The sequence below is a fragment of the Thermobia domestica genome, chromosome 5 (genome assembly GCF_964235325.1).
Source record: "Thermobia domestica chromosome 5, izTheDome1.hap1.1, whole genome shotgun sequence".
NCBI classification, from domain to species: domain Eukaryota; kingdom Metazoa; phylum Arthropoda; class Insecta; order Zygentoma; family Lepismatidae; genus Thermobia; species Thermobia domestica.
This window is the reverse complement of record NC_137458.1, coordinates 138,556,979-138,584,041: the sequence shown is the minus strand read 5'-3', so window position 1 is coordinate 138,584,041 and position 27,063 is coordinate 138,556,979. Positions and strand designations below refer to the sequence as shown.

The 27,063-nt window shown below is 37.1% G+C and overlaps 2 protein-coding genes across 2 annotated transcripts in view; one reads left to right on the top strand and one right to left on the bottom strand.

Moving 5' to 3' along the window:
* Positions 1 to 27,063, top strand: part of kek2 (leucine-rich repeat, immunoglobulin-like domain-containing kekkon 2 protein) — a 939,728-nt gene that overhangs the window by 480,801 nt on the left and 431,864 nt on the right. The window lies entirely within an intron of this gene.
* Positions 14,612 to 25,500, bottom strand: LOC145686142 (uncharacterized). The gene is made up of 4 exons (XM_081759131.1): positions 25,350 to 25,500; positions 18,819 to 18,990; positions 17,038 to 17,134; positions 14,612 to 14,757 (listed from the first exon to the last, which is right to left on the bottom strand). Exons 1-4 carry the CDS (start codon positions 25,479 to 25,481, stop codon positions 14,712 to 14,714), a joined length of 447 nt encoding a protein of 148 aa, XP_081615257.1. The 5' UTR covers positions 25,482 to 25,500; the 3' UTR covers positions 14,612 to 14,711.

Genomic DNA, 27,063 nt, shown 5'->3' with positions numbered 1-27,063 from the left:
CTTTATGTAATTCATATAAAAATGGCGTATCTAATTTAAAATAATGTGCTGATCAATTTTTGTCCTTTGAAAGTTTGTGCTAAAAGCAATAGTTTCGGAGATATAGGCTATTTTCCACCAACTTTGCACTTTGGCTGGTCGGCCATATTGGCGACCATATTGGAAGAAACCTCCCCATACCACAAATGCTTACCCAAGCTAAAACCTATTCTTAGACACATAGGAAACAACTTTTGAAGAGAAATTCTCTATACACTTCCGTGCAACAGTCGTCAGTAGTATGGCTCCTGCACTATATAGTTACTGTATCTATTGCAAGGAACAGAATTAAAAGATTTGTTTACCCGTAATATAACAGACATAATCGCTCTAGTTATCTATTGCAAGAAACATAACTCAAGAATTCGCTTCCCTGTGATATCAGTGACATGATCGATCTAGTTATCTATTACAAAGAACAGAATTAAAAAATTCGCTTCCCTGTAATGTAATTGACATAATCACTCTAGTTGTCTATTGCAAAGAACAGATTTTTAAAAAATCGCTTCCCTATAGCGTAACTGACATAATCGATCTAGTTATCTATTGCAAGGGAAAAAAAATTAAAATACGCTTCTCTGTAATACAACTGACATAATCGCCCTACTTATCTATTGCAAGGAACAGAATTCAAAAGTTCGCTTTCCTCTAATTAATATAACTGACATAATCGCTTTAGTTATCTATTGCAAGGAACAGGAATAAAAAAATTGCTTGCCTCTAATATAACTGGCATAATCGCCCTAGTTACCTATTGCAAGGAACAGAATTCAAAGATTCGTTTCCCCGTAATATAACTGACATAATCGCTCTAGTTATCTCTTGCAAGGGACAGAATTTTAAAAATCGCTTCCCTGTAAGGTAACTGACATAATCGCGCTAGTTATCTATTGCAAGGAAGAAAATTCAAAAATTCGCTTTCCTCTACTGTAACTGACATAATCGCTCTAGTTATCTATTGAAGGAACAGAATTCAAAGATTCGCTTCCATGTAATATAACTGACATAATCACTGTAGTTACCTATTGCAAAAAACAGAATTTTAAAAAATCGCTTCTCTGTAATATAACTGATATAATCGCCCTAATTATCTATTAGCAAGGAACAGAATTCAAAGATTCGGTTTCCTGTCATATAGCTGACATATTCGCCCTAGTTATCTATTGCAAGGAACAGAACTCAAAAATTTCCTTCCATGTGATATAACTGACATAATCGCTCTAGTTGTCTATTGTAAGAAACAGAACTTAGAAATTCTCTGTAATGTAATTGACATAATCACTCTAGCTATCTATTGCAAGAAACAGAACTCAAAAATTCGCTTCCTTGTCAAATAAGTCACTATTACTCTTGAAAACGTTAATACATTGAGTCAATTATCGAATTCAGCTGAAATAACCTCTCTAACTGCCTATTATCGTGAAAGAAAAGGAAAAAATAAAGGGAAAACTTTATAGAATTAAGAAATTCGTTTTTTTTTTTTTTTCAAGAGTTATCATGTGAGGTAACGTAAGTATTTGACGTATAGGGATTACTAATATTATAAGTGTATAAAGTCACAGTGACGTGATTATAACAAGGAAAATCACATCACTAAAATTTAAGTTCATATCAAAGTAAACGGTAAGATTATCCCGCATATACAAGGTGTCCCAAAAGTAGGTATACCCACCAGTATCGATCAAGTATGACATTTTAATTTATTACGATAATGAATTTATTTGCTTTGGTTTGTTCCGAGCTAAAGGTATAAGTGAAAATAAATTAAGAATAGATAAGGAAGAAACTAAGTCAATACCTGTATGGATAATAATAAGTAAATTATATAAAATATTATGACAGATCAGTACGGAACTGTATACCTACTTTTTGGCCAGTCTGTGTATCAACAGGGTAAAAAAAGAAAAAGAAAAAGAAAAAGAAAGAAAGAAACAAAGAAAGGAAAAAAGAAAAACAGATTTGGACCTATCGTAGACATTCAACATCATATTCAAGCCAAACTCGCTTAACCATTTCTCTCTTTTTGACTTCGTAAAGAAACAAGTCAGAAAAAAATTTTTAAATTGGAAAACCGTATGTGACTGCCAGTTATAAAGTTTTCTTTTTGGTCTTCACTTTAAAAGCTTGAAACTTCAAACTTATAATTGTTAGTGTGCATATTTATTTTATTCTTTTCTTCTTTGTCTATTAACCCTTATTCTTATGCCACCAACTCTGCTCCCTGAGGGTATCCCCCATGCCTAACTTTGGTCTTCTAATATTTCTCCCGTTTTAATTTTCCCATTTCATTCTCTTTGTCTCCGCCGCCATTATATATATATATATATATATATATATATATATATATATATATATATATATATATATATATATATATATATATATATATATTTGTCATTACCCCGTACCGCTTTGTGAACATTTAGGAAATGTAGTCAGTCACTTTTCTCCCTTTGAATATTTAAACATTCTAGAACACACACACATTCTACTCTGTTATCCCTTTCGACTAATTAGAAGAAACCACAGTTAAACTTTTTTATTTGTCTTTTTAACGATCTTCTTTTGTTTTATTTTTTTCTATGTGTGTGTGTTGTTCTTTTCGTACTGGAGTAATAAAGTTTACAAAGTTTGTTTCCAAAAAGATTTTTAAAAAGTGCTTTTCGTCTATTTTTTTTTTAAAAAAGAATAATAATTCATTACCTTTAAGCTTCGTGGGTATTCAAAGAAAAATATTTAATTCTCCATTTCTCTGAAAATACTTATAGAGGAGTTGAAAGTATAAGCATTATTGATATATTTGGTCATATGAATGGGTGAAAAGTCAAAACCATAACGAAATGTAAGTGAATAATTTTTTTCCCGAGAATTTGACTTTCTTCTTAGGTCTCTTACATATATTCAGAAATTGTACAAAAATATAAAATGTTTGCAAAAGTGTGAAAATCATACTTAGTACGTATGTGTGGGGCCTCCTTTTGCATCCAAAACAGCTTGGACCCGACGTGGAATGGACGTATACAGATCCTGAATCGTGGTGTGTGGAATTCTGTACCACTGTTCCTCCAAAACATGCTCCAGTTCCTTAAAGGATGCTGGTGGAGGGTAATGAGGCTGAACACGCCTTTCTAACTGAGACCACAATGGCTCAACGATGTTCAGATTTGGTGGTTGTGGGACCTAGGGGAGATAATAAAAATGAAATGAAATCTTTGAGTTTTACGTCGCACGGTTATGCCGGTTAGGCTAAAGGAGACGGTGATGATAAGTAATGAATGAAATGGTGCAACGAAGAAAATGGGAGGAAACGAGAGAACCCCGAGGAAACCCACGCACACGGTGTTTGTCCACCACAAAGTTCACTTGGCGGGGGCTGGGATCAAACCCGGGACCCCAAACACCAGAGATGAACGCTCAACCACTGAGCCACCGAGGTCCCAACCCAGGGGAGGTGTGATAGCTCCTGGTCACTCTCCTCAAACCATGATTTCACCGTTTTTGCAGCATGACAGGATGCCAAATCGTCTTGGTAGATGCTATCATCATCAGGGAACAATATTTGGGCTATGGGTAGAACTGGTCCCCCAAAATGGCCTCATACGCCTTAGCATTCATCATTCCCTGCAGGGCTATGATGGGACCTGAAGAAAACCACGATATCACTGAACATACTGTAACAGAACCACCCTCATGCTTTACGGTTGGGAGCAGACAGTCTGTATCATAGGCCTGCGACGGTGTTCTCCATACGTAAACACGACCGGTTGTTGGAAACAAGGTGAAGGTCGATTCATCGGACCACTTTACGTGTTTCTACTGCTTATGAGTCCACTCCTTGTGGTCCTTGCACCACTGGATACGTCTCTTCGCATTTACTGCTGTGACCAGGGGTTTGGCGATAGCGGACCTGCCATAAATTTTCATTTTATGAAGTTCCCGTCTCACTGTTTTCGATGAAATCGGGTTCTGTAGGCAGGAATTGAGTTGAGACGTAATTTTGATTGCAGTGTTTTCTTTTTAGCTGCTACAATTCGGTCTAATGTCTTACACTACTATGTATACATATATATCCAACACCAAAATGTAAATAACACTTCTTAAATACTACCAGAAAGAAAAACAAGATATAACAACTTGGCAAGATCTTCTCCTATCACCCACTTAATCATTCAACTAAGAAACAATAAAGCAAAAATTACTCTAATTGAGCAAATGCACAAACGTTGCGAGGGTGGGCTAAAAGTAACTCTACTCAATTTCTCTGAGAAAAAACTATAACTTACGCTGTACTGATTACTTAAAAAGCATCGTTATTATCTTTTAAAATCTCTAAAGTACCTGACTTATCTATTCGAAACTGTTAACTATCGAAAAATATTTAGAAATTTAGGATCTTACAACGGCGTAAGCCTCAAAGCATCTCCATCATGTGCCGGTGGGCACATGTAAAATATTTGAAAATTTGGGATCTTACAGCATCTATCACCATGTGCCGGTGCAGTGCCGTCAGTTTTAACTCAGAATACGTATTAAGTGAATGCAACCAAATGGGGATGAAACTGACGCTCAACACGGTACTTAACTGTAAAATTGTGGTTGAATTTAAACAAAATTCAAATATTTCTAATTTTGAAAAATTACTAGTTGTGGGAAATAGGTGAGAGAGAGAAAGGATATAATTAAGAAATAGGAACGAGCACTAGCCTGATAATTCCAACGAGGCTGGCGTCATCCTGGTCATCTGGAACGATGAAGGGTTTGCCCTGGAGGAACCTGAATATTCTGGAATCAGCCAACAACTGAACCTCAATCCTGTTGGACTGCTAGGGGCGTCGAGTTGAGTTGAGTTGATTTTAGTTTAGCGTCCCTTTCAGCAGCGAGGCTATATGAGACGTGGATCTACTGATTAACGTGGAATTCGAACCACATGTGCTCCCGCCGGGAATCGAACCCGGGTCTCCCATGCTAGGGGCGTCGAATTCTCTCTGTGATACGTCTCTGTGATAATGCGTCTTTAGGCTGTCCTCTTACACCTTCATTCCCCTAGTCTAAACTGACAAACTCAAAAGTGTCTTCGGCGATGAACCGGCAGAATGGTTTCCTCGGGACATGGAGCTGGTTGTTCTCCAACGGTGCGATCCTCTTCTCTCGTCGATCCTGCACCTTCCTCAACTGTGTGTCGAATACTCCTTGTTGATGTGTCCTCTGTGGTTTTGTGTAGCTGAAGAATGATGACTTCGGAGTTCAAAGAATCGGGAAGCAGGGGCGGACTGGCAACCATAGGGCCCACCCTGCTAAACTGAAATGAGGGCCCACTGTATAAAAATGTAAAAAATGTACTTGGCATTCTTCATATTTATTACACATAAAAGTCCATCTTCGAACCCATAAATAGTATCCCATATATTCATACAAAAGCAAAACATTAACTACAAACAATCTGAAGTAGGAACATTTTAATAGTAACTCATACAGTGTGTAATTGGCATTATCATTTTTTATTGTAAACACAAATACCGGAATTGGCGCTTTCAGTTATTTATACAGTGCTATTGCTTTTTTATGTAATGAATTTAAACCATTTATTTAAACAAATGAGTGTCATGTTTTAGAAAACCCAAAATATATACATGTGCAATAAGTAAAAACTAATCTCAAGTCAACTTTGAAACACTAAATAATTAAAGCACTGATAGAAATAATGTAAGTTTCTTTCCTCATAAATCAGTTCTAATATCAAATTGGTTGAAATTTTCTACTAAATTGCATACTGTAACCTAATATAACATAATATTAATATTAATGCCAGAAATGTATCCTAATATTAATATCTTCATTATGCCCCAGTTGCACTTGGGTCACAGGTCGGGTCAGAGCTGCTCTAGCCACGGGTCGGCTCGGGTCAACTTTCTTATGCGTCATCTCGGCTAAAACCTATTCGGGACATGAGTCGGGTCGGGTCGACGTTCAACTCGACCCGACCCTCTCGACCCGAGAAGGATTTAGCCGAAACGGCGCAAAAGAAAGTTGACCTGAGCCGACCCGTGGCTAGAGCAGCCCTGAACCTAGCGTAGGTGACCTGACCCGACCCGTGTCTCAAGCAGGCTTGACTCGACCCCTGACCCATGAAAGCCTGATCTGATCTGTTTGAAAGCACTACGCGGCAGCAAACAGTTCAGTTAATTTCGTGTTCGCCTGTTAAAGTTGTGTAATTTCAAGTAAAAATAGCCATAAAAGATAAACTACAATTGACTGAAATCATCCAAAGACGTGGTGTATACATTATAAACACCGTAGACAGAAAAACAAAATAATACCTGGTAACTATCCTGCAGTAGTGATGAGTAAATTCCCGGGAAGATATTTTTCAGGAATATTCCCTGGGAAGATTCCCAAAATGGGAATTTATCCGGGAATTTATGTTCAATCAGAAAGAAAATTGCATTCTATTACTATATTATGATTTCAAAGTTGAATTAATTTTTATATCACAGCATATTATTACTGTTGTCCACAGAGGATTCTTTAAAATGTATATTCTGAACGGTACTATGTTACTTTATTAACACTTTATTATAGTTAGAGAGTACGCATAAATATATATTTATATATAATATGTTCTATCAATTAAATATGTGAAAAAATATATAGTAAATTATATAGTAACAGTTTATATTTATATGTGAGTGGGTTTGCTCAACTTGACTTTATTACTGATATTATGAATACATTAAATTTATAAATGTTATGAAGCAATTAGATTGGGTAAATGCTAGAAGATACATGTCTCACCAATTTATCAACATTTGCGCATACATATTTATGTTCACAAAATTTGCAAGATACTTACTTATCTTTATATTTTAGCACGTAACATTGCCATACACGACCTTTCATTCTACCTATTCCTCGTAGTTCCATACGTTAATTAACATATAAAAGAAGTCCGAGTACCTCTTCAGAAATTCGAGTCAGAGAGAGAAGACAGACCGACGTCTGTTACTAATGGTGGTTCAGGGTTTATTAATAATACTTCATCTCTATTTCTACATAATTCTAAATTACTTTACAAAATGGTTCCTTTTCATCATTTGTAAATTAGTACTTTGCTAATTTTGACTGTTCATTAGCATTGGGGACCAGCTTTTGCACCTACTTTTTTTTTTGCGATATTCTATTCCGATGCGATTGTTTTATGGTTTCATACGTTAAATTACGTTACCAACATTAAATTACGTTATCGACAGGATTGCAGAGCGAGCGTAAGCGAATGAAGGCGGGTTAGAGCCCCGCATGGCACGTTGTTTTCTATATTCGTTACCAACAATTCACCTTCTTTTCTCACATAAATCACTTCCACTTACCTTTCCGTTTTGTATAAATCCCCTACTGCCCTAAAAAATGTGTTCGATACTTTCTTGCTTACTTGAACATCACTATCAACTCATTTCTTCCATAAATCATCCTATTTTTTGTTAGTTTTGGCCCCCCAATACTAAACAATTACCTTACTTTTTAGTGCAAATGGAAATGGAACTTAAAAATCATATTATTAGTTATATAAAGTTCCGTCAAATAATTTTAAATTTTTTAACCTCCACACTCTTTAAAACCTGGAAGTAAATCATAATATATTAAAATAAAATAATTAGTCATATGGTTCTTGGAAGATAAAGTAAAGAAATGGAAATAAATTCCTTCTCGGGAATTTATAGGCCAGGGAAAAAACCCGGGAATATTCCCATTTTTAAAATTCCTTCCCACCGGGAATATTTCCACTGCCGATCACTATCCTGCAGTACTCAAATGAGTCATGTCATGCTCATTTGTTTCTTGGGGCTTCACAGATTCAAATAGCCTACGTTGTTTTGGGTCAGATGCAGCTTTTTGTAAATCACATCTTCGTTTGTGTTCTCGCTTTTTAGCACCACTTTTATATTTTTTCTTTACAGTAAACTTACAATCACTCCTACCATTCATACTGACACAACCGCATCTGTCTTCCACGACAAACGACACGTAACTGGTGTTCCAATAACTGAATTGCTGCTATCGGATTCGCTCTTCGATCTAATATACAAATAAAACACGAGCCGAGGGCAGCAACTTCATAGTAATTGTTTGAGGTTTGTATAAAACAATCGTTGATAGTGGCGACTAATTTCTTTTCGCTTTACCGCACTGAAAAAAAAAAAAAGCCTGATCCGATTTCTTTCTTCGAGGCTTGGTCTGAAGACAATGCAGTTCAAAAGCGTTCCGGCTCCACCTCCACTTTCCACAATAACAATATCACGAAACTATTGTTTTTTTAAAACATCGCCACTCGCCGGCTTGTAAAAGGACCGGAGTAGGCAATGGTATCCAAATCCAATAACAGCCTAGGTGCATTTCGCCAGCCCCCCCACTTTGGAGTTTCGAAAAAAAACCTATGCCAATCGTTTGTGCTACGTTTGTGCCGGAATGTACCGCAAAAATTTTCGTTTGTACCACTTCCGGTACGAAGTTATAATAGTTTTAAAGTGGGGGGCTGGGGAAACGGCAGCCCCCCCACCTTGGAATTTCCACACGAAACCTATGGCAATCGTTTGTGCTACGTTTGTGCCGGAATGTACCGCAAAAATTTTCGTTTGTACCACTTCCGGTACGAAGTTATAAGGGTTTTAAAGTGGGGGGGCTGGGGAAACGGCAGCCCCCACCTAGGAATTTCAAAACAAAACCTATGCCAATCGTTTGTGCTACGTTTGTGCCGGAATGTACCGCAAAAATTTTCGTTTGTACCACTTTCGGTACGAAGTTATAAGGGTTTCAAAGTGGGGGGGCTGGAGAAACGGCAGCCTCCAACCTTGGAATTTCGAAACAAAACTTATGCCAATCGTGTGTGCTACGTTTGTGCCGGAATGTACCGCAAACATTTTCGTTTGTACCACTTTCAGTACGTAGTTATAAGGGTTTTAAAGTGGAAGGGGGGGGGGCTGGAGAAACGGCAGCCTCCAACCTTGGAATTTCGAAACAAAACCTATGCCAATCGTGTGTGCTACGTTTATGCCGGAATGTACCGCAAAAATTTTCGTTTGTACCACTTCCGGTACGAAGTTATAAGGGTTTCAAAGTGGGGGGGCTGGAGAAACGGCAGCCTCCAACCTTGGAATTTCGAAACAAAACTTATGCCAATCGTGTGTGCTACGTTTGTGCCGGAATGTACCGCAAACATTTTCGTTTGTACCACTTTCAGTACGTAGTTATAAGGGTTTTAAAGTGGAAGGGGGGGGACTGGAGAAACGGCAGCCTCCAACCTTGGAATTTCGAAACAAAACCTATGCCAATCGTGTGTGCTACGTTTATGCCGGAATGTACCGCAAAAATTTTCGTTTGTACCACTTCCGGTACGAAGTTATATGAGTTTTCAAGAGGGGCTGTGGTAACGGCAGCCCCGCACCCAGTAATTTCGAAATGAAACCTATGCCCACTCTTTGCACTACTTTTGAACAGGAACGTTTCGCTAAACTCTTTTCTGTACCACTTCCGGTACAAAGATACGAGAGTTTCAAGCTACGGGGCTGCCGTTTTGATGCCCCCTCGGAATTTCGAAACGAGACCTATGCAAATCGTTTAACAACATTTGTGTCGGAATGTATCGCAAACATTTTTGTATGTATCACTTCCAGTACAAAAGTATGACAGTTTTAACTAGGGGGCTGCCGTTTCCAGAACCCCCCATCTTGGAATTTCGAGATAAGACTATGTCAATCGTTTGTGGTACGTTTTTACCGGAATGTACCGCAAAAAAAAAAAAAAAAAAAAAAAACACGTGCCTGAAGTTGGCCCCCCACCTCTTCCAAATCACACCAAACGTTGCACATCGTTAATGCATCGTTAGTGCACGTTAGTGCATTTAGAACTAACGTTAGTGCTACCAGCGTTTACGAGATATTGAAGATTTTGGTTTGGGACCTACCTCATATGAAGTTAGCCCCCCACCCATCTTTATGCAGACAGATTTTCACTAAACTTAGCGCATCGTTAGTGCATCGTTAGTGCACTTAAACACACTAAGCACTACCGTAAGTGCTACCATATTTTGGGATTATTCAAGATTTTCGGTGGGGGGGCCAACTTCAGAAATATCAAATTCTATACAAATAGAGGTAGAAACATGGGGTTGACGGTAATCGTTAGTGCATTGTTAGTGCACTTAAACGCAATAAGCACTAACGTTAGTGTTACCACATTTTGAAATTTATTCAAATTTTTTGGTGGGGGGCAACTTCAGAAATATCAAATTCCATACAAAGTGTCAGTATTTTCAGGAATCAGTAACGAATGCACTAATTACTTTGTTAGTGCTTGAAGAGGGCGCAAATTCACGCTGACCACCAAAGATATTTTACTTGTAGCACCTACACTAATTAAGCACTAACGTTAGGGGTTGGTGCACGAAGAAGCACTAACGATGCACTAAGGATTGTACTGGAAATGATCATTAGTGCTTTTTAATTTGGCAGAAATTTGACACAGTGAAAAACTCCCCTTAAATTTCTTATGTGAGTTTCCTGAGATGTAACTGGCCATAACTACACTAATAGTGAAGCACTAACGAAAACAGCTCTAATTTTTTCGTTATTGGTTGAAGTGGGGCGCCAAGTTCATGAAAGCTTCCAAAGGTTTTTTTACTTGTAGGACCTACATTAATGAAGAACTAACGTTAGGTGTTAATGCACTAAGAAACACTAACGATTTCAGTAGAAGAGGTCATTAGTGCTTTTGATTTTGGCGGAAATTTGACGCAATGAAAAATTCCACATGAATCTCTTATGGGATTTTTGTGGCATATAATTGGCCATATCTACATCAATAGTTAAGCATTAACGGAACTATGAGTGTTTTGCAGAAGCGCTAACGATACATTAACGAATGGACTTATTTTTCGTTACTGCTTGAAGTGGGAACCAAGTTCACGCTGGCCCGCAAAGGTTTCTTACTTGTAGCACCTACACTAATGAAGCACGAAACCTAGGTGTTGGTGCACTAGGAAGCACTAATATTACAAGGAAAGAAAACTTTCGAATTTATCGTGAACTTAGCCCCCACTACAAGCACTAACGAAAAAATTAGTTTTATACGTTAGTGCATTGTTAGTACTTCTAGAAGATACAAGTCGTTTCGGTAGTGTTTCACCATTAGTGTAGAAATGGCCAATTATAAGTCTCAAAACTCCCATAAGAAACACATGGGGAATTATTTATTGTATCAAATTCCCATCTCATTCAAAAGCACTAATTACCTCTGTTAGTGCAATTGTTAGTGCATCGTAATTGCTTCTTAGAGCACAAACACCTAACGTTAGTGCTTCATTAGTGTAGGTGTTACAAGTAAAAAAACCTATGGAGAAGTCAGCGTGAATTTCGCACCGACACTTTAAGCACTAACGGAAAAAATAGTCCAATTCGTTAGTGCTTCTATAAAGCACTAACAATTTCGTTAGTGCTTCACTATTAGTGTAGTTATAACCAATTACATATCACGAGACTCACAAGAAATTTAGGCAAATTTTTCATTGAATCAAATTTCCGCCAAATTCAAAATCACTAATGATCTCTTCTAGAGCGATCGTTAGTGCATTGTTAGTGCTTCTTAGCGCATCTACACCTAAGGTTAGTGCTTCATTAGTAAATGTGCTACAATTAAAATACCTTTTGAGGCCAGAGTGAACTTAGCGCCCCCACTTCAAGCACTAACTATAACTTAGTGCCATTCGTTAGTGCATTGGTAGTGCTTCTAGAAAACACTAACAATTTAGTTAGAACTTCAATATTAGTTTACTTATGGCCAATTACATGTAACGAAACACATAATAAATTTATGGGAAATTTTTCATTGCGTCAAATTTCCGTCAAATTCAAGAGTACTAACCCAGACAGCACAATGCACGTACAGTATCCGTATAGTACATGTACAATTGCACGGATGCAACATGTGCATCATCTGTATAAATGCACGCCTGTACATGTGATGCACATATACATCACAAGTCCTATTCAACATCTTCACGTGCACAGGACATGTGCAGTGCACACGTCCTGCACAAATGATTTCCACGTTCCGCACAGTTGATTTACACGTTACACGTATTCGATTTACATGTAGTGCACAGGTGATTTACATCTAGGACAGCGGTGATTTACACGTAGCACACAGGTGATTTACACGCAGTACCCAGATGATTTACATGTAGGAAAGAGGGGATTTACATGTAGCACATAGGTGATTTACATGTACGATAGAGGTGATTTACACGCAATACAAAGGTGATTTACATGTAGGACAGAGGTTATTTACATGTAGAACACAGGTGATTTACACGCAGTAAATGCACAATTGCACGGATGCAACATGTGCATTATCTGTATAAATGCACGCCTGTACATGTGATGCACATAAGCGTCACAGGTCCTATTCAACATCTTCACGTGCACAGTACATGTGTATTGTACACGTCCTGCACAAGTGATTTACGCCTTCCGCACAGTTGATTTACACGTAGCACGTATTTGATTTACATGTAGGACAGAGGTGATTTACATGTAGTACATGTACAATTGCACGGATGCAACATGTGCATCATCTGTATAAATGTACGCCTGTACATGTGATGCACATAAGCGTCACAGGTCCTATTCAACATCTTCACGTGCACAGTACATGTGCAGTGCACACGTCCTGCACAAGTGATTTACGCCTTCCGCACAGTTGATTTACACGTAGCACGTATTTGATTTACATGTAGGACAGAGGTGATTTACATGTAGTACATGTACAATTGCACGGATGCAACATGTGCATCATCTGTATAAATGTACGCCTGTACATGTGATGCACATAAGCGTCACAGGTCCTATTCAACATCTTCACGTGCACAGTACATGTGTAGTGTACACGTCCTGCACAAGTGATTTACGCCTTCCGCACAGTTGATTTACACGTAGCACGTATTTGATTTACATGTAGGACAGAGGTGATTTACATGTAGTACATGTACAATTGCACGGATGCAACATGTGCATCATCTGTATAAATGTACGCCTGTACATGTGATGCACATAAGCGTCACAGGTTCTATTCAACATCTTCGGATGCGCAATACCTACCATGCACACGTCCTGCACAAGTGATTTACACCTTCCGCACATTTGATTTACACGCAGTACCGAGAGGATTTTCATGTAGGACACAGGTGATTTCCTCGTAGTGTAGAGGTGATGTAAAAGCATATTAGAGATACAACGAAAAAAAGGAGTTTATATATTTGGTGCCTTACGCAGTTCAAATACAACATTGTAAACGTCTTCTTGAAAAGTAACAGAGTTACATGTAACGAAAAAGCAATTATATACTTACCCAAAATTACTGACTCGTGCACTACTCTACCGCACCATTAACGTTCCAGGTCAATAATCCCAAAGTTCTATATTCCAATCCCCCCCCTCAAAAGGCAGCTACAGCATATTCTCGTCACCTGAAGACGAGATAATATGGTACTCTGACGAAACTTTGTTTATCAGTAGCGTATATATTAATAAACCACTGTCACGAGCATTTAGACAATATTTTTCTTTCTTCCTACACATATATCATTATAGACTTTTCATTTTGCTATGCAGCATATTGGGTATCGTACCATTAGGGCCTGGAAGTTGAAGACCTTACCTAAAAAAATTTTTAAAAAGCCTAAACATATTAAGAAAATGACCTAAATTTGGAAAAAAATACTTAAAATATGATAAAATCAATAATGATACACTTAATGTGTATAATATTTAAATAATACACAATTCTGGTGATATGTTGAACAGAAAAAAAAATTGCAAATTTGCATTTTCGTCGCCCTGTTTCTGCTGTTCATTTTGAACTACTTGGAGGACAATCCTCACAAGCATCTACTGTCTGGTCATACCTACTATACCTGCTCCAGTCATTCAAGGGTTCCTATTGTCAGAGATTATTACAGAAAACTATGTTTAAGAGTTTCTAATTGAGAATGGGCAGCAAAACTGTAGTTGAAAAAAGGTCAAGTACCAAAACCAGCTGTTAAGACTTAAAGGGAAATGGGGACCAATAAGCCAAATATGACTTAAAACTAAGCATTTTCTGGCCTAAAATGACCCGAAATTAACATATATTATGGTGTTCCTCTTACCTTCGGGCACTTGGGAAAAACTATCTTTAACTTCCGACCCCTATATATGATACTGAAAATATTAAGAAAGAAAAAACTCATACTTGTCTGAATAATTAGGTTCTGAACTTATAAACAGTTGTGGTTTGCATATATATTTTTTTCTTTTAATACAGTGCTTGGTTTGTCAACATAGCTTTTACATAGTATGATTTCATCAAAAGCCATCATGGAGCTATTTCAGATTTAAAATATATGCTTGATAAAGCAAAGTGGCCTCAACTCAATCACAAGTGAAACTAGATTTTAAACAAAATCCAAGTGCAAAAATGTTTATATATTCTATTAACCGTAACTTGGTGCAACTCCGCTGTAATTTTATGGAAATAGTAGGTATTACAACATTGATAACAACTGATTATATATATATCTATACATTTATTTCTTATTAAATATAAAAAGTAATCTACAAGATGGTTGTAGTTTTTTTTTCTTTCTTTTAATTTACTTTCTCCGATAAATCCTTGGCCTCAGTCCTCTGCATCCTGTAAAGAGAAGTTTTAAAAGTAATACAGTAAGTGCAGACACTAAATCAATCTATTTAAACTAAATCACAGTCATATTCTTAGCATAGTTTGAGATTAAGAATTTAAATATGGTCCATCCAAATTATACATGCCATACCATTTTCTCCAGAAACAAAGCTAAAGACTACCATTTAAGCTCAATAAATCACCACCATCAGCATCTCTGAAATAAGATTTCTTAGGGTATTGAATCAATTCCAGTAAGAGTATTTAAATTAGCAATTTGAAAACGAGGCTGGTTTTTTATCGACAGGTGGCAATCCTGTGCAAACGTGTGTTGAAAACACTGGTAGAACATCTCATGAGTAAATGGTACTAAATGCACTGACCTTGAATGACATTGACAAGTGTGGGTTTAAGTACACGTAAAACTGAGTTATTACAACAGGAGTAAATGTATGAGCATGCTTGTTCACCCCGTGCTCATTCGTACGGACAGTGAAGGATGAGAATAAACTCAAGACTGGATGCAGTAAGAACTATGAGAAGTGAATTTGGTAGAGAAATTGAGGTGAATGTTCACGGATGATCGAAACACTACACTTCGAATGCCTTCTGAAAAGTTCAAAATGAAGACGAAAGCTGTGAGGCAACGCATAACGAAGAAAAATCTAGCACAAATGGAAGTTTTATGTTACCTAAGCTACGGGAAGTGGGTTGAAAGTAAGAAACAATATTCAGAGAAGCAAGCAAGATGAAAAAGATTTATTTTTGTGGCATGAACAACCAATAAAAACGTTGCCTTTTCCATATTATCAATTGTATATAACTGGCTGATCTCTACCACGTTATGCAAGATAGGCAGAAGTATATACAGTAGTGCACTCTGTATTCCTCTCTGCGAGCGGCCGAGGATGGTTTAGAGTATGAAATGCAAATAAGTTACGTACCTGCCCTTGAAATTATATTCATTTTCATACAAATTAAACGTTATAGGGGTTCAGATCCGACGGACTTCCTGTCAGTGCGCCCCTGACTTATATGACTCACAGTGAAACAAATTTATAAATCTTATTGCTATCAAGTACAATGGCATTATTAATAAATTTTTTTAGATATTCATATTTCAAGTCATGTTACTAGATACTGAGACACTGGAAGACTAAGTACTGCTTAAAATTTAACCCAAAATATGCAAAAACACAGTGGCAAATTTGTGTAAGAAAAAAAGATCCTATATCCTAGATAAGCGATCGGCAAAATCCATATTCTCTGTCTGCGTGCCTGTAAATCGAATAGTGCAATGACGGGACATCGGATTATCCTCCTTCCTAACTCAGCGTTGCAATCCTGACGTAAAGGTTTCTTCTTTTTTTCAACTAATATAATGTACATTTTGAATTTAAACAATACTAGTAAGATTCTTAAGAAACATTTCTTTTACTATCAATGAGTCAATTTCTTTTTATCATCAGGTGGTACAGTGTTCCACATAAATATCGCAACTCTATAGTAGTACAATACTTTAATTTATGCATTTGAAATCAATATTTCGCTGGTTACCTGCCTATCAGGCGTTAGTTTAAGGTTAGATTGATTATGCAGCAACCTGCAGAACATTGATTTCAAATGTATTGCATAAGATAAAATCTTAAAACTGTAGTCGAGTTGCGATATTTATATTGAACACTGTACAAGACGAAAAAAAAATGAAATGTTCCTCTCTTTTCCGTCGATATTAACCTTTAAAAAAAAAAGAAAAAGTTTGTTTGTGTCATATAAGTCTACAAATTTCTAATAGTTTGTAAAATACATAATCGTTCTCGCAGAATAAGAAAAAAGTCTTAAAGATCATGAAATCTCAAACACCCCCGAATCGCCCAGTTTTGTTCTAGTGTCCCCTTTGAAAATGAGAACGCCGCTGGAGAGCGTTAATATACACGTTGAGAATAGGTGCGTATAAATTATAGAGAATAAAGTTGAAAGAATGACTGCGTCAAAGGTTTTTTTTTCTGCTTATAAATTACCTACGAGAGCAAACACATTTTATACTCCGTTAGCTACTCGCACATATTTCAAGGTAAAAGCACAGTTCCGCACCTCCTTGCCCGCTAGGTCCCAAGTATGCAAAAATGTCCGCCCTGTTGCCGACTTCTGATGTAGATTATAGTGACAATTTAAAGCTTGGAGACCACTTGTTAACCGTTCTTATTTTGAAAACTGCTGCAAAATTGCATGTAAATATTAAAATAAAGGCTTACGAATACATGAAAACCAAACATCAGAGGTGATACGTACCTTCGTGACCTCCTTGTTTTGGCGTGGTGCAGCCAATCACTTATCGCTTCCCTGATTTGCTCCTCCGAACACTCAGGATATAATTTCTTTGCAGATGCTAGAAAAAAATGTACATATGACTATGTTGATATATATGAAATTATACATTCATTAGTAAACTTAAATCCTAAAATAAGAACATCAAAAGTGAGAAAGAGAAACCCTAACAACAATTTTGGTATGCAATCCTTTTCCGTCTGAATGATACCTTGGTAATGAGATATTTGCTGTATTTACGAGAGTATAATACTTCACGCAATTTTTATACGAAACAGATAAAGAAAAACTATTTCGCATACAGCATACAGAGAAGTTTATGCTCCGATTTCCCCCCCCCCCCTCCCACTGCCTCTCTGTATTGAAGATTACTGAAATTGTCATTCCCAGCAGTGAGTCACTCACCACACCAATGACTCCCCTCTCAATCTAATTGACATTTTTATCATTTGCAGCAATTGTCAGTGACTTTTTAAGTAAATAAAAAAGTGCAGTCATTACAAAGCATATACGACGTATGATATTTTCGTCTTACAAGTTTAAATAATGTGGGGAGAGGATTGGAAATATTTTGTGTGATCTGGAATTGAACCAACGGCCATGTTTCACATGCCTTTCAAAATTATTGTTTATAATGAGAATCATTGTTTTAAGGTAATAAAATTTGGAACAATTCAGCGGTATAATTGAGTAAATATAGTAGAATTTTATGGCTTCTACTAACGCCAGAAAAAGAACCTATCAAATTAAAAATTCCTCACTTATTGAAATAATTAAACATAACTGTACTCATCTCACTTTTCTTCTGTTTGTTTTGTTTTTGGTGGGGTCTGTGTTACTACAAACACTCAACTTACATTCTATTGCAAAACAGTATATTTTATATCAAAGAACAATTTGTTACTCAAAAAGAAACAATATACAGGGTGCTTCAGGAGGAAAGGTCAATAATTTGAGAGGCGGTCAGATTTGTCGACTACAACAATCAAGTTTACATAAACATATACGTTTTAAACCTTTGTTTCAGATATATCACTACATGAAGTTTAATGCATGGTGACAAGGGTACACTGCAATTATGTTGAAATGCGTACTGTGATACTATAAGACACGAGAATGGTAACTAATGTAAAGAGGACTGAGGAGGATACTACAAGATTAACACTACTCATAATTGGCACCAATGGTCCGCGGAAAACCAACATGCTTCATGCGAACAGTTACCAGATGGAACTTTCGTGTTGACAGTGCACCATACCTTCATCTTTTGCAAAATACTTTCCCTCCGTATTTGGAGGATAGTATTCTTTCTACGCATCATGTGATACCAAATGGACGGTGAACCGTTTTCACTCGACTATCACCCAGTGCCTTCACGCAAAATACTAGTCGTTGGATTGGATGTTTTGGGCTAGTCTAATGGCCACCTAGGCACCTGTTCTAACACCCTTGGGCTACTGTATGGGTGGTTGAAAGAAAAGGTGTACAGTGTTGGTAAATAACAGCGGGAACATAAAATTAATGAAACTGTTTCAACGTAACTCCAATGTACACATTTCCTTGTCCACATGTACCAAATTCATATAGTAATATCCCTGAAACAAAGTTTATATGGACTTCTTGTTCTGGACATGCTTGAGCACAACCTAATTATTGCCCTTTCCCAATAAACACCCTATAAACTATCAAGCATTGAAGACAATGCGATCACGATTAAAAAAAAAAAATGCACAAAAAAATCTTACCAACAATAAACTTGTAGGTTTGTGTCTCCACAAACGACAGCTTCCTCACACAATTTATTCCCGACTTTCCTGTGAGGCTATACAGCTCAGCAACTTCATCCACCACGACACGACGAAGAATATTCTGTGCTAGTTGTTTTGGAGTTTTTCCACCACTCGCCAACATTTGAAACTGAAAGTAACATTGTATCGATTGTGCTGTGTTAATGCAGCGAAAAAATTTCATGCATATAAATAATATTTTTCAATATTTAGTTAATGTTAGAGCAAATAATCACCATAAATTATTTCTTGTGATTAAGTTATCTGCCAAGGTTACATATCTTTTATATGATGTGAAATGTGGTGGCAAAAATAAATCAGCAAATCTGATGAAAACTAGGATCCAATTTGGATAGATTAATACATCTTACTTTTAAACAATCAATGTTATTGGTAGTTTTTTTTTTCAATGTTACTTTCGTTTGTTTGCTGAAGAAACCAACCTAGGAAATGCATTACATTTTTTGCCAACTCCACTGTTTTTACTTCATAGAGCATGTGGAGGAATGTAGTACTATCCGAGTTCCCATGATCGCTAAAGAAGATAATTCTTTAATATGTGACTTTTTGAATGTGTCTTAATTCTGCAAATTTGATAAAATTATACATATACATAGTCAATATACACATACATTCTTAGTTGTTGAAAACTTTTTACACAATTTAACTTATAGAAAAAAACATGCATACGGATGAAACGTATTTAATAACTTCAAAATGTCAACTCTTACGACAATTTAGTATTCAGCACCAATGTTGTAAATGTCAAGTTTTTGTCTTACACATGAATATAGAAGCGAACAGTCAATATAAAAGTGAGCAGAAAGTGAAGTTTAATTTCAGAGCACAATAAGATAAATAACAGACACTCAATATTCTATTATTACAATGAAATAGTGAGAGTAGCAATATAAAAAGTATCATACAAACATCCCTTTCAAATTAATACAATTGCCATGACTTCAGAAAAATATGTATTTCGTAAATTCACAACCTTACTCATGCAAAGCGACGAATTTTTTTTTTTTTTTTTTTTTAATTTAATAAGTTAGAACACTGAAATAGAAGATTGACGGACTGTGCCATCAGTACTACTTTTAGTTGTTTATATTCACAATGAGGAGTATTAATGGTGCTATCTAGTAGGAAAAAAAAATAACAATGGTAAATCTCATACAGGATGTACGCGAATCTGAACCTATAAAGTGGAGATAATCTATGTATCTCCGGAAAACTTAGGTCAAAGTTAGATCAAATTCAGTCACCAAAAATCGGGAGCATTCTGCTAGGGAGCGCTACATAACTAATTTCTGTGAAAACAATTTATTTTCTGAAATGTTATAAAGTCTATAAATGTCTACTCACGTAATATTGTCTTGGTTGCTCATTATAGGTAACTATTTCAGACTCCTGGATTTTTCACCTTTGTGCTCTAGAAAAGATACAACAGAGCTTCTAACAACATTGAGGATTTTCATTGACTTTCAATGGAAATCTTGAAGTTCCAGAAAGTTCTCGTCAGGACGTTTTCCGTGACCTTTTCAGGACGTTTTTACGAAACACTTTTATTTCCAGGGTTTCCAGGACGCGTGTGGACCTTGCATATTATGTACAGCAATATTGGAAGACGTTGGGATATGTTGGTGAATACCAACACACCTTAATGCCGAAACAATACTGCTGCACACACTGCTGAAAGAAAATGCTAACACAGCTTGCGTTACAAGAGTCTGGAGCACGGTAAGGTTCCTCAGCTAAGCTTCATTGAGGAAGAATAAGCACATAGGAAACAGAAAAAAAAATGAACAGAGGAGGATAGTAAAGAGCAAATTTTTTAAAAAAAAGTAATAGTGAGGATTAGTGACTTGTCCCTTAAAAAATGCTATGACTTATTTAGCATATTGCTAATATGTAGCAACTTAAATCATCACTGGAACTGTCTTTGGCTTGTATTTTTAATAATGCAATCACTAAAAATATAGGAAATATAGGAGAAGATTAAAATATAGGACAAATATACACACATTTCCAAACAAATAAGAAAAAATAGGAAAAAGAGGACAGCTGGGAGCCCTGCATAACATCACTTAGGAACTAGTGTGTGCCTTATTCAAATATCCATGTTTCAGAATCGTGCGGCATTTGCGCATTAAAGCTTAGAGAGGCATTTCGGAAATGCTCCGGAAATTTGAAGTACTAATCAACTGCCTGTACAGAAATTGATGCGCAAATGCCGCACGATTCTGAAACGTGGATATTTGGATAGGACACATACTAGTTCCTATGTGACGCTTTGACCCGACCACGATTGGTCCCATAGTACTGGAGCCATGGATCCTTAAAGTTAATTTTCTCACGTTTTCGGTAGTGTAACACCTAACAGTTGTACAACGTATTTAGCGCCATACTAATATATATAAATTAACTGGCCCGTGTGGACAAATAATAAATATCTCATGGCGTTTGTCGTATACATAATTAAAAACTTCCTATTAGTTTCCAAAAATAGCGGAAAAATTATAGTATGTAGATACGACCTAGTTTCCCACATTTAAGAAAATGAAAGTATTATGAAAGAAAACACTTCAATTTTTACCATATCTTTCTTACATATTACTACACAGTTATTTCGCGTCAAATCACATTTGTAATATGCTCAAATTTAAATTTTGTGTGTTCTCAAAACAAGTTTTAAAGTCAAATCTAGCACTCACAATCCATTTACATTATTGTGGACAATTTAGTTTCAATTCACTATTTGGGAGGCGCGGTGGCTCAGTGGTAGAGCGTTCACCTCTGGTGCTTGGGGTCCCGGGTTCGATCCCAGCCCCCGCCAAGTGAGCTTTGTGGTGGACAAACACCGTGCTCGTGGGTTTTCTCGGGGTACTCCCGTTTTCTCCCGCTTTCTTCATTCCACCATTTTACTCATCTCTCATTATCACCGTCTCCTTTAGCCTAACCGGCATAACCGTGGGACGTAAAACTCAAAGATTTCATTTCATTTTTTCAATTCACTATTTACAAAGATTCATAAGTGACTATGAAAAATTTAATAGCAGTGAAGGAAAAAATATCCTAACTAGATAACACTCATAAATCATTCAAACTCAGCTCTTTTTTGATAAGATTGTGCTTTTTCTCGTACTACTTTATTTTTTGTAAGAATCTACATAACGGGTTAAAGACATGACTGAACAGAGCTTTGATTTTTTTGTGAAGTGCAAATTTCGTGCATTATTACAGAGAGAGAGAGAGAGAGAGAGAGAGAAAATGACAATAGCATAACAGACAACAGGGCGCAAAATTTCAAAGTCAGACTCACTCGCCAATACAAAAATGATGGTCGCCAGTATCTCTCACGTACAAATTATCATATGAGAGGTCCCCCTCCCATGGTCCTTGGTTTGACAAAGAGATTGCATTCGGGCATAAAATTTGAAACCAAGTTATCTATTCTAGGCACTGGGCTATCCCCCAGCTGTTCTAGCTTCAAAGACATCCAAGAGAAATTGTCCATTTGGACACGAAACCGGGGTTAACTGGTCACAAATGTGATTGCCGACTCACTCACGAAGGACTCTTGATAAAAATACGTTGTACTGATCTTTACATAAGCTTGCTTGTTAATAGCTATAATTGTCAAGAGTAGGGATGGCCAGAACCGGTTCCTGTTGGAACAGTTTTTCGGGTCTGAACGGATCCGGTTCTAGAAGATCCGGTTCAACAACCGGTTTTTCGGATCCAGGTCCGGAACCGGTTCTTCGGATCCAGGTCTGTAACCGGTTCTGGAACTGGGTTTTCGGATCCAGGTCTGGAACCGAAACTTTGTGACGATCCCTACACTAAACACGAGCTGCTGGAAGGCTGTGAACAGTGTGCTAGATGAAATGGTGGAAGCGACAGGCAGGCACCCAGGTGGCGGCCGCTTGTCTCATTTAGCTAAATTAACTGGGTAACTGGCAAACTTAATGGTTAAACAGGCAAATTGGCCAACTCATTTGGCTAAACACTCACTGGTGGACCAAAATAAAAACAAAAAACACTGGTGGACCAAAATAAAAACAAAAAAAAAAACTGGTGGACCAAAATTGTTTTCTGGGGGCACAAGAGAGTTTGGGCGGGGAGAGCACAAGCGCATGGTCCTCTTTGCAGTGTTTTGAAGGTGAAATTTGTGGCTCCTTTACGGGTCTTTGGGGGCTTTCGGATCCAAGTCTGAAACCGGTTCCTAAGAACCGGTTCTGGAACCGGAACTTTGTGGCCATCCCTAGTCAAGAGTCATTTCAGAAGGACTAAAAGACAAACAGTTACACAAGTAAAAACATTATACAGAATTATATATATAAATCGGGAAACTCCATTGGGAAAATCCTGTTATTTAAATGTATTTGTGTGTAAAATTTGAAGGTCAACATATCATAATCACTAGGCTAAAACTGAGGTATTAAATTAAAAATTGGGTATGTAGATATTCAATAAAATTAAAACAAAGTGAAATCCAAGCTGATGTTGGAAGCTACGTAGGCAGTTGATAAATTTTGCCAATTTCTATCAATATGTTTAAGCAGCCTTGGCTTCTTTATAAAACAAGTAGAAATATATAACTTGGTTTCATTTCGTATGTTTAGGCTTAAATTCCTTATGAAATACCAACGTTATCACGGAGAAGACTTTCGCTTAAAGAGACACCTCGAATTGCTACTTGCTTTACACCTGAAAGATGGACCGAGAATTGAACACGGGACCCCTCGATTAAAAGGTGAAAAGTAGATAAACGTAATGCGGATGGTTTGATATGTGGAAACGTCACCATAAAGTTCACACGATTTAAACATTTTTCTTTTTTTTTTTCTTTCTTGTTTAAACCATTTTTTTTTTCTGAAAAACCAGCTGGTTTAAACCAACCCTGCCTCGCAGAGTTATCTTTTGTGAAGTAAGTCACAGTGGAGATGTTACATGTGAGACCTACAGTAAAGAGTTGCCCTTAAGCTATATCCTGAATCAATTCGATCTATATTCAGATATCCTTTTTAAATATTGCATGTTGCAGTAAGGTCTTCAAAAAATGCTTGTATGGGTTCACTCGAGCAGGCGGTTCTACCGAAAACAAAATTTATAGGTAAAATACGATGTGAAACACTTTTCGTAAAAGAAGCAGAGTGTAAATATAAGTAATTTCTGTCAGTGGATATCATATTGAAATACATTTTCAATGGTAGTGAACGTATTCTACATGTAACTATTTACTGAAGCGGAAGAATACAAGAATGCGAAGAAGGTGAAAATAAACTGCGGGAAAGTTCCGTTCGTGTTAGCAATGGACGACTGCGATAGATATAATGTAAGCATACGATTAGAGAGCGTCGATACGTGTGATAAAGAGCGTCGTATTATAGTTTTTCAAGCGTCATGGTAAGTGTAGAAAAGTAAAAATTCAGAGCATACGAATTTCTCCTCGCAGCAGACCATTTGTACGCGGGAAAGCAGTGAAGCCATTTTGAAATTAAGAATTACTACTATTATATAAGTGCTTTTGAAGGTAGAAATTATTGCAGATATTTAATGTATGTTTTCACTATCCTCGTTTATGCGTATGCCCTTGTTGCTGACCCGCCTGCTCCCTACGAACGCACCCCTTTGATCCGCTCGGGCCTCCTGCTGCGCTCCTGCCCTGATTCGGTTAGATAGCATTCGTGCTTTTTAGTGGCCACCTAGACAAGTTGGTTCGTGGTTTATGCATTAGCTCCTCATTTAGTGTATGTTCTGCAAAAAGAAACCGGAAAATGCAATAAATGCGTGTAAATTTCATAGAACCGTTTGCTCGAGTAATGCCTTTATACCTTTCTTAAAAGATGGCTCAAGAAAAATACATGCATACGATCAGGTTCTATTTTAACGGCAAGGTTCTTGATTACTGGTCCCTTCCCATTGAGCAGTAATAAAGACAGAAAACAACGTGCCCTGCGGGGTTCTAACCCGCCTTCACTCGCTAACGCTCGCTCGGCAATACTGTATAAGTTAAATGCATAAACTTAGTACAGAAAGAAACCTACCCAGCTACTAATCTATATGGGGGACCAGTAATCTAGAACCTTCCCTATTTTAACTATTACCCCTAATTCCCATTCTGGATTTGGTAATGATACTAGCATACCTTGATTTGATTGTAAATTATCTCGGAGGTTCTGCCGTTGGAACACTACCTCCTTTCAAATGTAGGGTTATGTATGCATAATTTATTTCATGTTAAAAGGACTACGTGATAATGACTCTTGCAGATCTTTCTTTAAAGAGATGCAAATCATGACAGTGCCTTCAATGTATATCTATAGCTTCAATGTCCCCTCCAAAAACATAAAATGTCAACTAATAAATACTGCTTGAGAAGAACAGGATGCATGTGTATACGGCAACATTAACACCAGTTTTATTATTTAAACGGGTGCTTTATTAAATTTTACAAATTACAGTAAAATTAAGTTCATCACTCACCTGATTATAATATAATGTTGAATTCTTCGCCTTCAACAACATTGGACAAACACCACCACACCACAGCTCGTACCCGACCACACAAATAAGCGCGCCGTGCATGGCTAATACACAGCTCCAACCAGTGCGCATGCGTGATTCGAAATAAAAATTAAATTAATAACTAATAGTGAAAAATAATATTTTACTTCCAAACAATAATAATCTTATTAAGATTATTATATTTACATATCTTTTTGTATGTATATAATCAGACACATGTCTATTCGGTTCTCACGTCATTTATTACATCAAAGCGAACACTGCACATTTTTTATGCTACTGAGAGAGCCTATTTATAGCGTGTCGATTTATCTGATTGAATATTTATTCCAATGTACTTAAGCCTTCGAAAAATGCAGGTTACATTATATTGTTTATTTAGAATGAGTAATATAATAATTTTTAAAAAATTGAACTTTCAATTAAAAATACTATAGCCATATTTAATGTAAATATTAGCAGAATGAAACTAAATACACTTGCATGGTATTACGAATGTGTCATACACATGTGCAGTAGCTGTGCAAATGCACATGTGCACACAACGGCTTAAGCACGGGTTATATAAATGTGTACTGCATCCACGCAAATGCACATGTGTACATAACGGCTTAAGCACAGGTTATATAAATGTGTGCTTCATCCATGCTAATGCACATGTGCACATGCACTTCTTAATCACGGGTTATGTGCGTGTGCATCATCCACACAACTGCATATGTGCACATAACGGCTTAAGCACGAGATATACAAATCTGAGCTTCATCCATGATAATGCACATGTGCACGTGCACTTCTTAATCACGGGTTATGTACGTGTGCCTATTCTACGGAAATGCACATATGCACGAAACGGCTTAAACACGGGTTATATAAATGTGTGCTTCATCCATGCAAGTGAACATGTGCACATACATAACTTAGTCACATGTTATGTGCGTGCGCTTCATCTACGCAAATGCACATGTGCATATCACGGCTTATGCACGGGTTATATAAATGTGTGTTTCATCCATGCTAATGCACATGTGCACATGCACTTCTCAATCACGGGTTATGTGCGTGTGCATCATCCACACAACTGCATATGTGCATATAACGGCTTAAGCACGTGATATACACATCTGTGCTTCATCCATGATAATGCACATGTGCACGTGCACTTCTTAATCACGGGTTATCTACGTATGCCTCATCTATACAAATGCACATGTGCATATAACGGCTTAAGGACGGGTTATATAAATGTTCGTTTCATCCATGCGAATGCATATTTGCACATGCACTTCTTAATCACGGGTTATGTGCGTGTGCTTCATCTAAGCAAACGCACATGTGCACATAGCGGCTTAAGCAGTGTTATATAAATGTGTGCTTCATCCATGCTAATGCACTTGTGCACATGCACTTCTTAATCACTGGTTATGTACGTGTGCCTCATCCACGCAAATGCACTTATGCACATAACGGCTTACGCACGTGTTATATTAATGCGTTTTACATCCATGCTAATGCACATGTGCACGTGCACTTCTTAATCACGGGTTATGTGCGTGTGCTTCATCTACGCAAACGCACATGTGCCCATAGCGGCTTTAGCACGGGTTATATAAATGTGCGTTTCATCCATGCGAATGCATATGTGCACATGCACTTCTTAATCACGGGTTAT